The sequence below is a fragment of the Salvelinus namaycush genome, chromosome 19 (genome assembly GCF_016432855.1).
Source record: "Salvelinus namaycush isolate Seneca chromosome 19, SaNama_1.0, whole genome shotgun sequence".
Classification (NCBI taxonomy): domain Eukaryota; kingdom Metazoa; phylum Chordata; class Actinopteri; order Salmoniformes; family Salmonidae; genus Salvelinus; species Salvelinus namaycush.
In genome coordinates, this window is record NC_052325.1 from 20,679,104 (window position 1) to 20,692,505 (window position 13,402).

The window sequence follows — 13,402 nt, forward strand, 5'->3', positions numbered from 1 at the left end:
ACAGACCTGGATAGTAAGACAGAACTCTGCAGGTTATCTCTGCAGTAGATTGCAACTCCGCCTCCTTTGGCAGTTCTACCTTGTCGGAAAACGTTATAGTTAGGGATAGAAATGTAAGGGTTTTTGGTGGCCTTCCTAAGCCAGGATTCAGACACGGCTAGGACATCCGGGTTGGAAGAGTGTGCTAAAGCAGTGAATAAAACAAACCTAGGGAGGAGGCTTCTAATGTTAACATGCATGAAGCCAAGGCTTTTACGGTTACAGAAGTCAACAAATGAGAGCGCCTAGGGAATGAGAGTGGAGCTATGCATTGCAGGGCCTGAATTAACCTCTACATCACCAGAGGAGGAGTAGGATAAGGGTAAAGCTAAAGGCTATAAGAACTGGTCGTCTAGTACATTCGGAACACAGAGTAAAAGGAGCAGGTTTCTGGGCTCGGTAGAATAGATTCAATGCATAATGTACAGACAAAGGTATGGTAGGATGTGAATACAGTGGAGGTAAATCTAGGCATTGAGTGACGATGAGAGAGGTATTGTCTCTAGAGACATCAATTAAACCAGGTGACGTCAGGTGGGTTAGCTAAGGCATATTGAGCAGGGCTGGAGGCTCTACAGTGAAATAAGACAATAATCACTAACTAAAACAGCAATGGACAAGGCATGTTACTGTAATATCATGTTAGGCATGTTACTGGCATATCATGGTAGTTGCCATTGTTATACTTCCATTTCTTACCTTTATTTAACTAGGCAAATCAGTTAAGAACAAATTCTTATTTTTAATGATGGCCTAGGAACAGTGGGTTAACTGCCTTGTTCAGGGGCAGAACGACAGATTTTTACCTTTTCAGCTCAGGGATTCGATCTTGTAACCTTTCAGTTACAAGTCCAACGCGCTAACCACTAGGCTACCTGCCGCCTCCATTTAAGCTTTAAGGCTATTCAAATGGTACTTTCACTATGCACATCACCCTCCTAATTTCCCTGCATTACCCAAGACCCTTATTAACATTTGTATTCATTAAAATACCCATTGAAACACAGCAGTAGATTTGATATATTTACCATCTTGCTGCTTGTATCGGTGGGAGATCAGGACATTGGTCGTTTTCTCGAGACCCAAGTGGAGAAACTCCACAGGCTGTTTGCCATACTTGTGAACTCTGAAGACTTCATGTTTTAGCCCAGTCCCGTAGATGTAGTCTTCAAATATGTCAATCCTGTATGGCTGGGATATTCCTGGGAACACAGCCATGGAAACAGAATGAAGGCAGGGTGGAAATAAGCATATGACCATGAACACCATGTGAAAAAATAAAATAATATATGTTTTTTAGAAAATCCTATTTGGGATGGTAAAAGGTTTTCAGTGCAAACTTAAACGCCTTAAACCAAATATAAAGTATGTAGAAAAGATAATGGAGCTATATATTTTCCTTTGAGAACTAACAATCACCAAAATAAAAACTAGACAGTCAGGGAGAATAAAAATTGTCATGTCATGGAGCCCCTATTGATTTTGTTATAATGTATGAGTCACTCAGATAGCATGCAAACACGGCATAAGCGTTGGCAAAATATGTAGAATTGCAGGAATAGCTTGAAAACTAAAATTTTCTCTCCTCCCCATGACAAAATGTGTAGAATTGCAGGAAATTTACTTTAAAAGAACAAAATGCTGTCTCTGCGGCCAAGAGGGCCTCTAAACATTTTGGTGGTAGACCGTGCCATTGGCCACGGCCACTACCCTGCCCCCCCCCCCCCCCATGCAACTTTCCCACAGTTTCTGGAAAACTCCTAAGGGAAACACTGCACACAAACGCACACACTATGTTATTGTAGCAATCTGTTGATAAAATGTAGAGGAAATTAAACAACGATCACATCAGTAGCAGGTATGTGCTTGGAAAGTCAATCTTTGTTTTGTTCTCGGGGTGGTGTTACCGTGTCTGTCCCTGATTGCAACCAGAGGGTCCGACCCATCCAATCTCACACTGCCTATCTCGGAGAGCTCAGGATCAGCCCAGTACAAACGTTGGTTGAAGTAATCGATGGCCAGACCTGGGGGAGGATGAGAGAACGAGCTTTATTTTCCTCATGAATTTGGTAAAGATCAATATGGATGCCATATTGAGAGCATTCAGATTATAAACAATATTCTTGAAATATTTGAACACAATTGCATGGATTGCAGCTGTCAACATTCCATATAAACTGCGGATAGACTGCATAAACTGACAGTTATTTCATCTATTTCCTTTTGGTACCTCACTTCCTACGCAGCCGAGAGAAAGTCATTAACATTTAAATGGAATCATGCTACAGGATATATACAGTACCAGTCAAAAGTTTGTGCAAAACTGTCATCAAGACAAAGGGTGGCTACTTTGAAGAATGTCAAATATAAATACATTTGGATTTGTTTAACACTTTTTTGGTTACTACATGATTCCATATGTGTTATTTCATAGTTTTGATGTCTTCATTATTATTATACAATTATACAAAAACCCTTGATTGAGTAGATGTGTCTAAACTTTTGACTGGTACTGCATATACCAGCATATTTGTTTGTTTTTTAATTACAGATTTTTGGTGTTAAATCTACTATGTATTTCTATCATGTGTTTGGCTGGATAAAATACCCAAGTTGCCATGGTGATTAAATGGGTGTGCGTTTTTACACAGATTGTGAATTCCCCCTACCTCGGGACAGTTCATGGGTCCCTGATATTAAAGGAGGCCAAACCATCTTTAAAAACTAGATCAGCACCAAGTGTCTCCCCCAGGACCATAACAACAGGTTTGGTCTGTCAGAGACATTCATTAACTTTTTCCATGGCCTTATTTTAAAAAGCTTTATCCTCTAGTCTACAACTAGCCTGGTCCCAGATCCCCAACTCCTACAGTCATTGCCTTTAACAAGACTGCACAGACAGATCTGGAACTAGGCTAGTCTACAACATCACATCTTATTGAAAAGATATGTATGGACTTGGAAAATACAAGCAGATAAATATGATGCGTATGTGTAATGACATTTCCCTACTGTTTCAGTCTTCACACTTCATTCAGTTGTGAAACAGTGTTATCCTATGGTACAGTATGTTAGCTAAATCAAACATACTAATGTGACATGAGGAGACACTGTACTGTAGATACCTGTTGGTCTCCTGAGGTTCTTCTCCAGAAATATCCTACGCATAGTACCATCCATAGCCGACTCCTCAATATGAGAATGATCACCTATTACTGTCCAGTACATCATCCTGTAGAAGGTACAAAGACAATTATTTCCTGTTGGGTCTCCATAGCATCTGGTCTAATGGATATCAGGGGATTAAATGCACAGAAATTGGAATCCCTGTCTATATTTATAGAATCCCTGGAATCCCTGCTATATTTATGTAATCCCTGTCTATACTTACAGAATCCCTGGAATCCCTGCTATATTTATAGATTCCCTGTAATCCCTGTCTATATTTACATAATCCCTGTAATCCCTGTCTATACTTACAGAATCCCTGGAATCCCTGCTATATTTATAGAATCCCTGTAATCCCTGTCTATACTTACAGAATCCCTGGAATCCCTGCTATATTTATAGAATCCCTGGAATCCCTGCTATATTTATAGAATCCCTGCTATATTTATAGAATCCCTGTAATCCCTGTCTATATTTACAGAATCCCTGGAATCCCTGTCTATATTTATAGAATCCCTGTAATCCCTGTCTATACTTACAGAATCCCTGGAATCACTGATATATTTATGGAATCCCTGGAAACCCTGTCTATATTTATAGAATCCCTGGAATCCCTGCTATATTTATGTAATCCCTGTAATCCCTGCCTATACTTATAGAATCCCTGGAATCACTGATATATTTATGTAATCCCTGTAATCCCTGTCTATACTTATAGAATCCCTGGAATCACTGATATATTTATGGAATCCCTGTCAAATATGTATGCCTTAACAAATCAGTAAAGAAAACACATTTTGGAAACCATCTTGGATGCATTTTTCAAAATTGCACAGCCGTCTTCCTTCAGCAGAGTTACAAAATAATGACAAAGCAAAAAGGTATAAAGTGACAACATAATGATGAAATTGAACATTGTATGAAAAGGATGCTCTTACCCTTGCGGTGGGTTGACAGCGATGGCGTACGGCTCTCCTGCAATGTCAGTTATCAGACGGGTGCAATTTGGCCCTCTGAGCTGGCCCACGTTTATAGAGTATCTGAGCTTAGTCCAGTGGGCTGTGTAATAGCTGAACCAGTGCATCCGAGAATGGTCTGTCCAATAGATATTTCCTGTAATCCAGTCAGCAGACACATCCCTCGGTCTACGGAAGTCTGAACACTGCAAGGAAAATCAGAGCTTGTAAACATGAAAGCGTGAACATGAAAAAGACTTTCAAGGTATTTGTATTAAATATGGCAAATAAACTTTAACATTCAGAGGTGAAGAATTGTGTTATCCATTGACGTATTTAGATGCACTCACTATTCTTTCCCCTATCAAACATGATAGCAGTATGTCTAATCCAATACTTGATGCTAGTAAAGGTTTAGTAGCCTATGCTTAATGTGTAAGAAGTCTTGCGTGTGATCAGGTTATTCTATACAGTAATGTTTCCAATGAGACAACAATGGCTCAAACTTTAGATCAATGTACATCATGGTATTTGAATAATAGTATCTACAAATGACATTGAAAGATGTGTGTCATTAATCGTAAAACAATTGACTGGCTTTCTTTGAGTTTGTCAGTAGCCATATCTACAAATGAGAAAAATGAATCGTCTGAGACATTCATGGCATTAAAGTGGAACAAGGGCAAATTTCAAAAATGTATCTATGTTTATAAACCCCTCTGACTATTTGATGGACTGTCTGTCAAAGCGTGCATATCTCTCACTCAGGGAGAGCGAGGTAGAACTAGAGCTACGTCACAGATTTATAAAACTTTCCAGTAGCCGCAGCGCTAGATAGAACTTTGTGTAATGTCTTTAATCTACAAAAAATAGAAACATTCTATCATACCAAAAATACAACATTTGTCAAGTCCAATCGATTGTGAGACATGGCATATACATTTTATGTGATCCATTTGGGTCGCGGGTTCACAATTTGACCATTTCTGAGATGGTCTCTCTGCCACGCAAGGAGGAAAGGAGCCGACCTTATTCCGCCTCCCACTTTTACCTTGTAACCCCATGGCACATAATTGCACCTGCTAATCAACACTGTCCATCTTCCCTCTGACAGTTGGCTACACACCAAAATATATATATACACCAAAATATATCTACTAAATTTAGAGTGAAAGACTAGTGAGTTTGCAACATAACATCCACTTCATAGGATGACACATATGGGCTAAAAGGCTCATTTATGTACAAATGTCATTCGATTGTAATGTTCCTACAGTAGCCAGCTGACAGCAAACATATAAATGAATTTCTGTTGCAGATATAATAGATCGCCTAGCTACTGATGCATGCATCTATCAAAATGCGACTTATGCTCACTGTACAAGTTTTCATTGGGGGAGATCAAATATTCTATTATTAAAATGATTATTAGCCTACATTTACATTTTCAAATCGGTAGAATAATGCAATCATTTACAAAACTATGCAGGGATTTAATTTGCAAGCCAGGGCCAAATTGCCTTCCTCGAGCAAGCAGAAGAATGTCATAATGTAACCATTATTGAAAAGTATTCCTATAGCCTATGTTTAAATCAAATACCCTTGCATCAAATACCCTACATGTGAAAGTCGTATATTGATTATGTATAGCATACAAGAATGATGATCACTGCAATCAACAGCTGAGGTGTTGCTCATTGGATTACCCCATATCATGGAATAGGCTATGTGAAAGTTTATCAAGACAAAAGGCAGACACATGGAATTATTTGTTTTGGATGGATGGTTGACATGATAGAAAGGTAGGCGGATATTTTCTTATCTAAATGTGGGTGAAACTTTTCTTCGGTATACATTTATCGAGCTTGTTATGTGTGTTGTACTCTACTCGCACCGGGGGAAAACCTTATTGCCTATTGTGCAATATATTTCAAATTTCTAACAAAATACACCAGCGACATCATTTAGGAGATAAAGGTTGTGGGCACAGTGTTTCTGATCAGATTGACAATTATGTAATTGTGTGGCTACGATGCCATCTTTAGAGCACAGCATTTTCTGATTTGTTTCCAGAGCTTTGAAAGAGAGAAATTAAATAGGCTACTAAGCGAGGTCTGATGATGCTTCTGACAATATAGTAAAAGGCGTGTTGTGTTGGGTGATGTGCTAACTTTGAATGTAGGCCATTTAGAAAACTGCCAGTGTGTAGTGTTTCTGGGGAGCCCCTTGTGCGTGTGTTGTTGCATGAGCTGGCTGCTGTTCCCTCCTTGCTTGGCCGGGATCTCAGAAAAGGTACAATTGTGAACCCGCGACCCAAATTGTTCACATAAAAGCTTATGCCGTATCTCCCAATCGATTGCATTTCCCTATTTTAGTATTTTCGCTGTGACAGAACGTTTATATTTTATTCCATAAAGTTCTATCTAGCACTGCACTGAGTGGGGGGCTGTATAACCCTGTGACGTAGCTCTCCCTCTAGCTCCACCGTGTCTCCCTGAGTGAGAGAGGTGCGCACATTGACAGACAGTCCAACATCAAGGCAGCGGGGGTTAGGAACATATAACATTTTTCAAAAATGTGTTGTTATTCACCTTTAATTCAAACAAAACCTGGAAAGAGCTTGGCACTTTCCTAATGTCCTGTACTCTAGCTCACATGAGATATGTGACTATATGAGATTTAATCTTCAAGCACTCACTGCTATATTCACGCTCTCACGGCTAATCATTCTATAATTAATTGTGCTCAAATGCAGTTACCAAGATATACTGTAGCTTCAATGGATTTAGAAAAGAAAAAAACATGCATATCTCGTGATAGTGTTACTTAAACATAACTGTAGATATCCTGTGGATATTAGTAAGTGGACATTGAATGGACAACTCTATCGTACATTTAAAAGTAAAGTAGACTTTCCAACCACCCTAACCACACCTTTGGAAATACTTACTATGTTTCCGACATTAGTTTTAGTTTGACTCGTGTCTAGGATTTCTTTGTAAAAAAGTCCACCAGGGTTAAACTGGGTAGCCCAGATAACCTTTTGTTGGTGTAACAGAGCATCCATCCCAATAATGCGGGCATTGTCCTCGATGCGAGTGAGGAGTTTGTGTCCATGGCTCTGGTTAAACGGATACACAAAACTTCGGATTTCAGTGTCATTAGCTATGTAGAGCACTCGATCTTCTGGTCCTGCCCGTTGTTGAGTTATTAATATGCAAAAAAAATGAAAAGTGGCTAAATTCCATTTGGGGTTTTAAACAACAGTTTGACAGCATCATTTCATTTACAAGCAAAAAAGTATAATATATGGCAATCAAGTCATATATTAACATTCTTGGGCAGTTTTCTGGACACATTAAGCCTAGACCTGGACTAAAAAGCATTTGTGATGGAGATTCTACTTAGATTTTTATTTTTATTCCAGAACTAGGATGAATGTGTCCAACAAACTGCCCCCATATATCACATGTTCCTTGTTGATCAGGATAATAATACATAATCACATAGTAACAAGACCAGTCATGTATTACTACTACTACCCGTGGTGCCAATCAGTAGGAATAGTGGGGATAGAGGGGATATGTCATTAAAATGGGAAAAGTGCCTTCAGAAAGCATTCATACCCATTGACTTATTCCACATTTTGTTGTGTTACAGCCTGACATCGAAATGTATTAAATGTATTTTTCACTCACCCATCTAAACACAATACTCCATAATGACAAAGTGAAAACATGTTTTTATAAATGTTTGCTAAATTATTGAAAATTAAATAAAGAAATATCTAATTTACATATGTATTCACACCCCTTTGCTATGAATATCCAAATTGAGCTCAGGTGCATCCAATTTCCCTTAGTCATCCTTGAGATGTTGCTACAACTTGATCGGTGTCCACCTGTGGCCAATTCAATTGTTTGGACATGATTTAGAAAGAAACACACCTGTCTATATAAAAGGTCTCACAGTTTCCAATGCATGTCAGAGCAGAAACTAGATCTCCAAGATAGAATTGTGATGAGGCATATATCTGAGGAAGGGTATACAACAATTTCTAGAGTGTTGAATGTTTCCAAAAGCACAGTGGTCTCCATCATTGGGAAACTGAAAAAATATGGAACTACCCAGACTGCCTAGAGCTGGCTGTCCGATCAAACTGAGCAACCGGGCAAGAGGGACCTTGGTCAGGGAGGTGACCAAGAACCCAATGACCACTGACAGAACTACAGAGTTCCTTGGCTGAGATGGGAGAACATGCCAGAAGGACAACAGTCTTTACAGCACTTTACCAATCTGGGCATTATAGGAGTAGCCAGACAGAAGCCACTCCTGAGAAAAAGACACATGACAGCATGCCTAGAGTTTGCAAAAAGGCAAGTGACAAACTCTGATGAGATGTGGTCTTATGAGGCAAAAATTTAACTCTTTGGCCTAAATACAAAGCGCTATGTCTGGAAAAAGCCAGGCACAGCTCACCACCCATCTTATACCATCACTACCAGGTGATGTGCTATGGGGATGTTTTTCAGTGGCAGGGCCTGGGAGACTGGTAAGGATAGAGGAAACATTTAATGGAGCCAAATACAGGCAAATCCCTGATGAGAACCCGCTTCAGAGTGCAAACAACCTTAGACTGGGGTGAAGGCGAAGATTTACATTCCAACAGGACAATGACACCAAACATACAGACAAACCAGAACGTGAAAGTCCTTGAATGGCCTCGCAAAAGCCCAGACTTGAATCCCATTGAAAATCTTTGGAAACTTAACAGAGCTTGAGAAAATCTGCAAGGAAGAATGGGAGAAAATCTCCAAATCAAGACATACCAAAGCTGTAATCGACGCCAAATGTGCTTCTACAAAGTATTGACTCAGGGGTGTGAATATTTATGTTTCATTTTCAATACATTTGCAAAAATGTCTAAAAACATGTTTTCACTGTCATTATGGGGTATTGTGTGTAGATGGTTGAGAATTTTTTTTGATTTAATATATTTTAATTTCAACACAACAACTTTAGAAAATGTTGTACTTTCCGAAGGCACTGTATCACAGTGGTGTATACACCCGCAACTTTAACACTTTAGAGAAAAGATGTGAAGTAGATTTTTGTGAATATTGCCAATCATTATTAATATAATCCTTATTGGTCACATCAGAAACAGCTCAGTTTTATACTATCTAAATTGTTAAATGGCTGGTCTTGTATACATTCAGTATTACTTATACAATCCTGTTGTCTTAATGTAAAGGTTATCTGATGACTATGACAGTATCTTTACAATGAAGAGTGGTAAGGATAAAGTACAGTTTCATCTATTGAATAAAACAAATCTTTTCAAATAAAGGGTATACAATATTCAAGAACATTTTGCAGTTTATAGAAATACATAATATACTAACAGTATACTGTTTTAATTCATTTTAGCTTAAAAATACCAGATACAATACTGTATATCAATTGAAACTACAACAGTAAAAAAATCTTAGCTCAATATGTGGCACATCAAGATGATAGTTCAATGTAATTCAGTTAGAACATACAGTAATAAAATGGTCCATACCTTTTACTATACAGTTTCTATTGATTTCCTTGAAATTCCTGTCACAAGTACACTTGTAGGATCCTTTAGTGTTTGTACAATAGTGAGCGCACGTGTCAAACTCAAGACACTCATTGATTTCTGAGGAGAAAAGGAAAAACATCTTCATTCAGTTACTGTACTGCACATGGAAACAGTTAAGCTGCCGTACCTCTCAAATCAGAAATTTCAGTTCATGTTGATATTGCCCTAACCTATAGGATTTGAGGATACTTATTGTATACTGAAATTAAAATAAAAAATACTTTAAAAAAAGTGAGATTTGCACTAGATTGAACAGTTGCAATGTCAACATTTGGTATACATCATAAAAATGTATGAAAACAAAAATGTGCTATTTGGTCTTAATTTAAGTTAAGGGTTAGGCATAAGGTTAGCAGTGTGGTTAAATTCAGGGTTAAGGTTAGATTTAAAATCAGATGTTACGACTTTGTGGCTGTGCCACCTAGAGACTACCCTGCAGAGCTGCCTACCAGCAGATGAGTCATCCCAATTAATGCCAACCTGCTAAAAAAAAAACTATTGCTATTAACACTGGTTCAGTTTCACATGTTGAAGCACGTTCATATACCAGCTTTACTAAGCAACTGATCCCAGTTACTGAGTCATATTCAGAGTAACAGTCAGCTGATGTGATGACAACATGCATAGGAAGTCTAGGTTTAAATGGTCATTGGTTATCTTTCAGAAAGCAGAGTCTTAACCCATTACGAAAGTGGAAATTACAACTTGAGTACTTAGTTACTCTCCCCCTTAATAGAATAATCAATAACCACTGAGCACAAAAGCAATAACTAGGAGGCAAAAGCCAGGTTTAGAGTTCAATTTATAATCGCAGATATCCTTATCTCCAACTAAATTATGCAAAACTTGGCTACTCAATCTGTAATTACTTAAGCTCATTGAAACTGGATGGCTTACTACATTATCTGTAAGTGAAAGCTACTAAGATACTAAACACCTACTCGGAGATAAATATATTGAAGGAATCGGTGTCTGTAAGGAAAAACTAGAAAGCAATATGTTACGTATATTGTTCATTAACCACAGCTGTGTACATATTTAACCATATTAGTTAAATGTATATATTTTTTTAAACGTGTTAAAGAATGCCATTTATTATTACAGTAACGTTATTCTGTCTAATTAAACAGTGAGGGGAAAACCAGGCCGTACAGTACCTTCACACTGGGCAGTCTTCAGATTCCTCCTGAAGCCAGATTTGCACTGACATACTGCATTTGTGTTTGTCTGATTGCAAATTGCATCCTCTCCACATGGGTTTGTTTTCTTTCCACATATGTCTCCATTTGAAGCTACAGTCAAAGACAATGTGATTGCACATGAAAACACATTTCTATACATCGAATATACTTGCAAAAAGTTGTTCCATTGATGTGTGGAAGCCAGGTAAAGATCAACTTTCTTCAAACAAACAAAAAACTCAGCAAATTTGGGTCATGTATTGCCATAAATGTTCTGACATCATCTAACATTTGGATCTAGCAGAAGAATATAGCAGAGCCCTAGATTATCTCACGGATCAAGTTCCTCCCTAGAAACATTTAATACTTCCATCTAAACAGCAGGATATTGATCTGTGTGACACACAAAACACACACACATACAGGCCTTGCAATCCTGCTCGTCCGATCCCCCGTCCCCACAGTCATTGAAGAGGTCACACTGCAGCTGGGCTGGGATGCATCGCTGGGTACTGCAGGTGAACTCTGCCTTCCCACACCGTCTGGGTCTGCCAGACACCACCTCTGCTTTGGGACGCACACAGAAGCCAAACACACGTCAGGCTGCATCGGCAACAGAGAAGGCATTTGCATGAGATATCTGAGATATCGTTATATGATGTGATGTGGAGTTTGTAGGGAAATCAAAGGAACTTGACTAATACAACATTGTTGCTGTTGTCGCACTGATACGATTAGGAATAATGTTTTTTGGAATATATAATTTCTCAACATTCTTGATTAAGAAAAATGTAATGTAATTTGAAGTGTAGCTGGTGTAAACTCACCACATTCCTCCTCATCCGAGTTATCCCCACAGTCGTCAACCTTGTTACACAGTTGGTCAGAGCGCAGACACACACGGTCATTTCTGCATCGGTGTGGCCGTGTGGGGGGACAGGAAAGTTTGGCTGGAGCGGAGAAGAATAACACAAGTATTGCAGACAGTCAAATACATTTTAGTTCATTCAACATAGTCCATTCTAGTCTATTTAAATTCTTCCATTCTAGTCCATTCAACAGAATCCACCATTTCAAACATGAATATGACCTTGCATTGCATTGGAGTTACAATAAAATATCCATCAAAGATCTAAGTTGCTATTTCAACCCACCACACATCTCTGTGTCCTCGTCTGAGTTGTCTCCACAGTCGTCCTTGCCATCACACACCCACGCATGGAGCTTGCATAAGGTGTTGTTGCAAATGAACTCATCAGGACGGCAGAAGAAGATGCCTGAAATTACAAACTGGAAGGTTAACAGTAGTGCTATGGGCTTTCTTTCACAAGGTTGTCTTATAGCTAGGTTTTTCCATTTCCTTCTAAACTTCTATTCAATAGCATTGTGCTATCACTATAGTGTCTGTATGAAAGAACGTTCTCGTTAGCAAAGTGACCTTTGCTTAGTCAGAATATGACTATTGTTTTGTACACCTTTCACAGTAAAACACATGGCTAGAATGGTGATTGCTATGCTACTAGCCATGTGTGAGTTTCAACACCCCTTGTTGCTGACATGGTACTATGAAGGAAGAAAAGCGAATGTGTGTACCATATTGACAGGCATGTAATCTGTATTACAGTGTTCCAGTAAACATGCTCAACTCTACCCATAGTTGCAATCAATGTTCCCTCTCAACTGCGCGCATTTCCTCCTGGACTGCCGCACAGAAGAAATGCCATGCAAATACGCAAGAGATTGAACACTATAGATCAACGTTTTTTCTGTGATCGAATCAACATTATATCATCCCCTTTTCAATGCAACAAACCAAAACAAATCTAACTTTGCAAGATTGAGTCTGTGATTTTGTTGTAGGCAGAGCCAGAGTGCAATAGAGTAATTTTATTAGTGGTTGCGGTCTTTCAATCATGCGAGTGAATGCGCTTTTCAGATGACTTCAGATCAGAGCGCAGAGCCGTTTGCGTGCACATACTGTTGATATTCTTTGCCAGTTAGCGAGTTAACAGGCCAGTTATAAATAGGTATAGGTAAGCAATGTGTAGTTACTGCTTCCTACAAGAGCACAAAACGTGTAAACTATATTTCAAGCTTTTTTTGAAAAGCCAGTCAGGTAAAAAGCTTATGTTTTAATTAAAGGGGCAATTTTGTATTTTGAGACAGGCTTGAATATGCAAGTAACCCAATAGGCAGAGGGGTAGCCTATATTGTCTAATTCTCTGTATGGTAAAAATAAATCAAATGTTATTTGTCACATACACATGGTTAGCAGATGTTGATACGAGTGTAGTGAAATGCTTGTGCTTCTAGTTCCAACAGTGCAGTAATATCTAACAAGTAGTCTAACAATTCCCCAACATATACCAAATACACCCAAATCTAAAGAGGTGAATGAGAATATGTATATGTAAGTACATGGATGAGCG

The 13,402-nt window shown here is 38.6% G+C and overlaps 1 protein-coding gene across 1 annotated transcript in view; it reads right to left on the minus strand.

Annotated features, from left to right (window-relative positions):
* The window catches only part of LOC120063930 (low-density lipoprotein receptor-related protein 1B-like), a 345,986-nt gene that overhangs the window by 26,069 nt on the left and 306,515 nt on the right, over positions 1 to 13,402 (minus strand). The window contains 10 exon segments of the mRNA XM_039014240.1: positions 1,068 to 1,241; positions 1,947 to 2,063; positions 3,165 to 3,271; positions 4,146 to 4,369; positions 7,114 to 7,355; positions 9,730 to 9,849; positions 10,950 to 11,072; positions 11,385 to 11,540; positions 11,801 to 11,923; positions 12,128 to 12,250. Of these exon segments, the coding sequence (XP_038870168.1) occupies positions 1,068 to 1,241; positions 1,947 to 2,063; positions 3,165 to 3,271; positions 4,146 to 4,369; positions 7,114 to 7,355; positions 9,730 to 9,849; positions 10,950 to 11,072; positions 11,385 to 11,540; positions 11,801 to 11,923; positions 12,128 to 12,250 (1,509 nt within the window).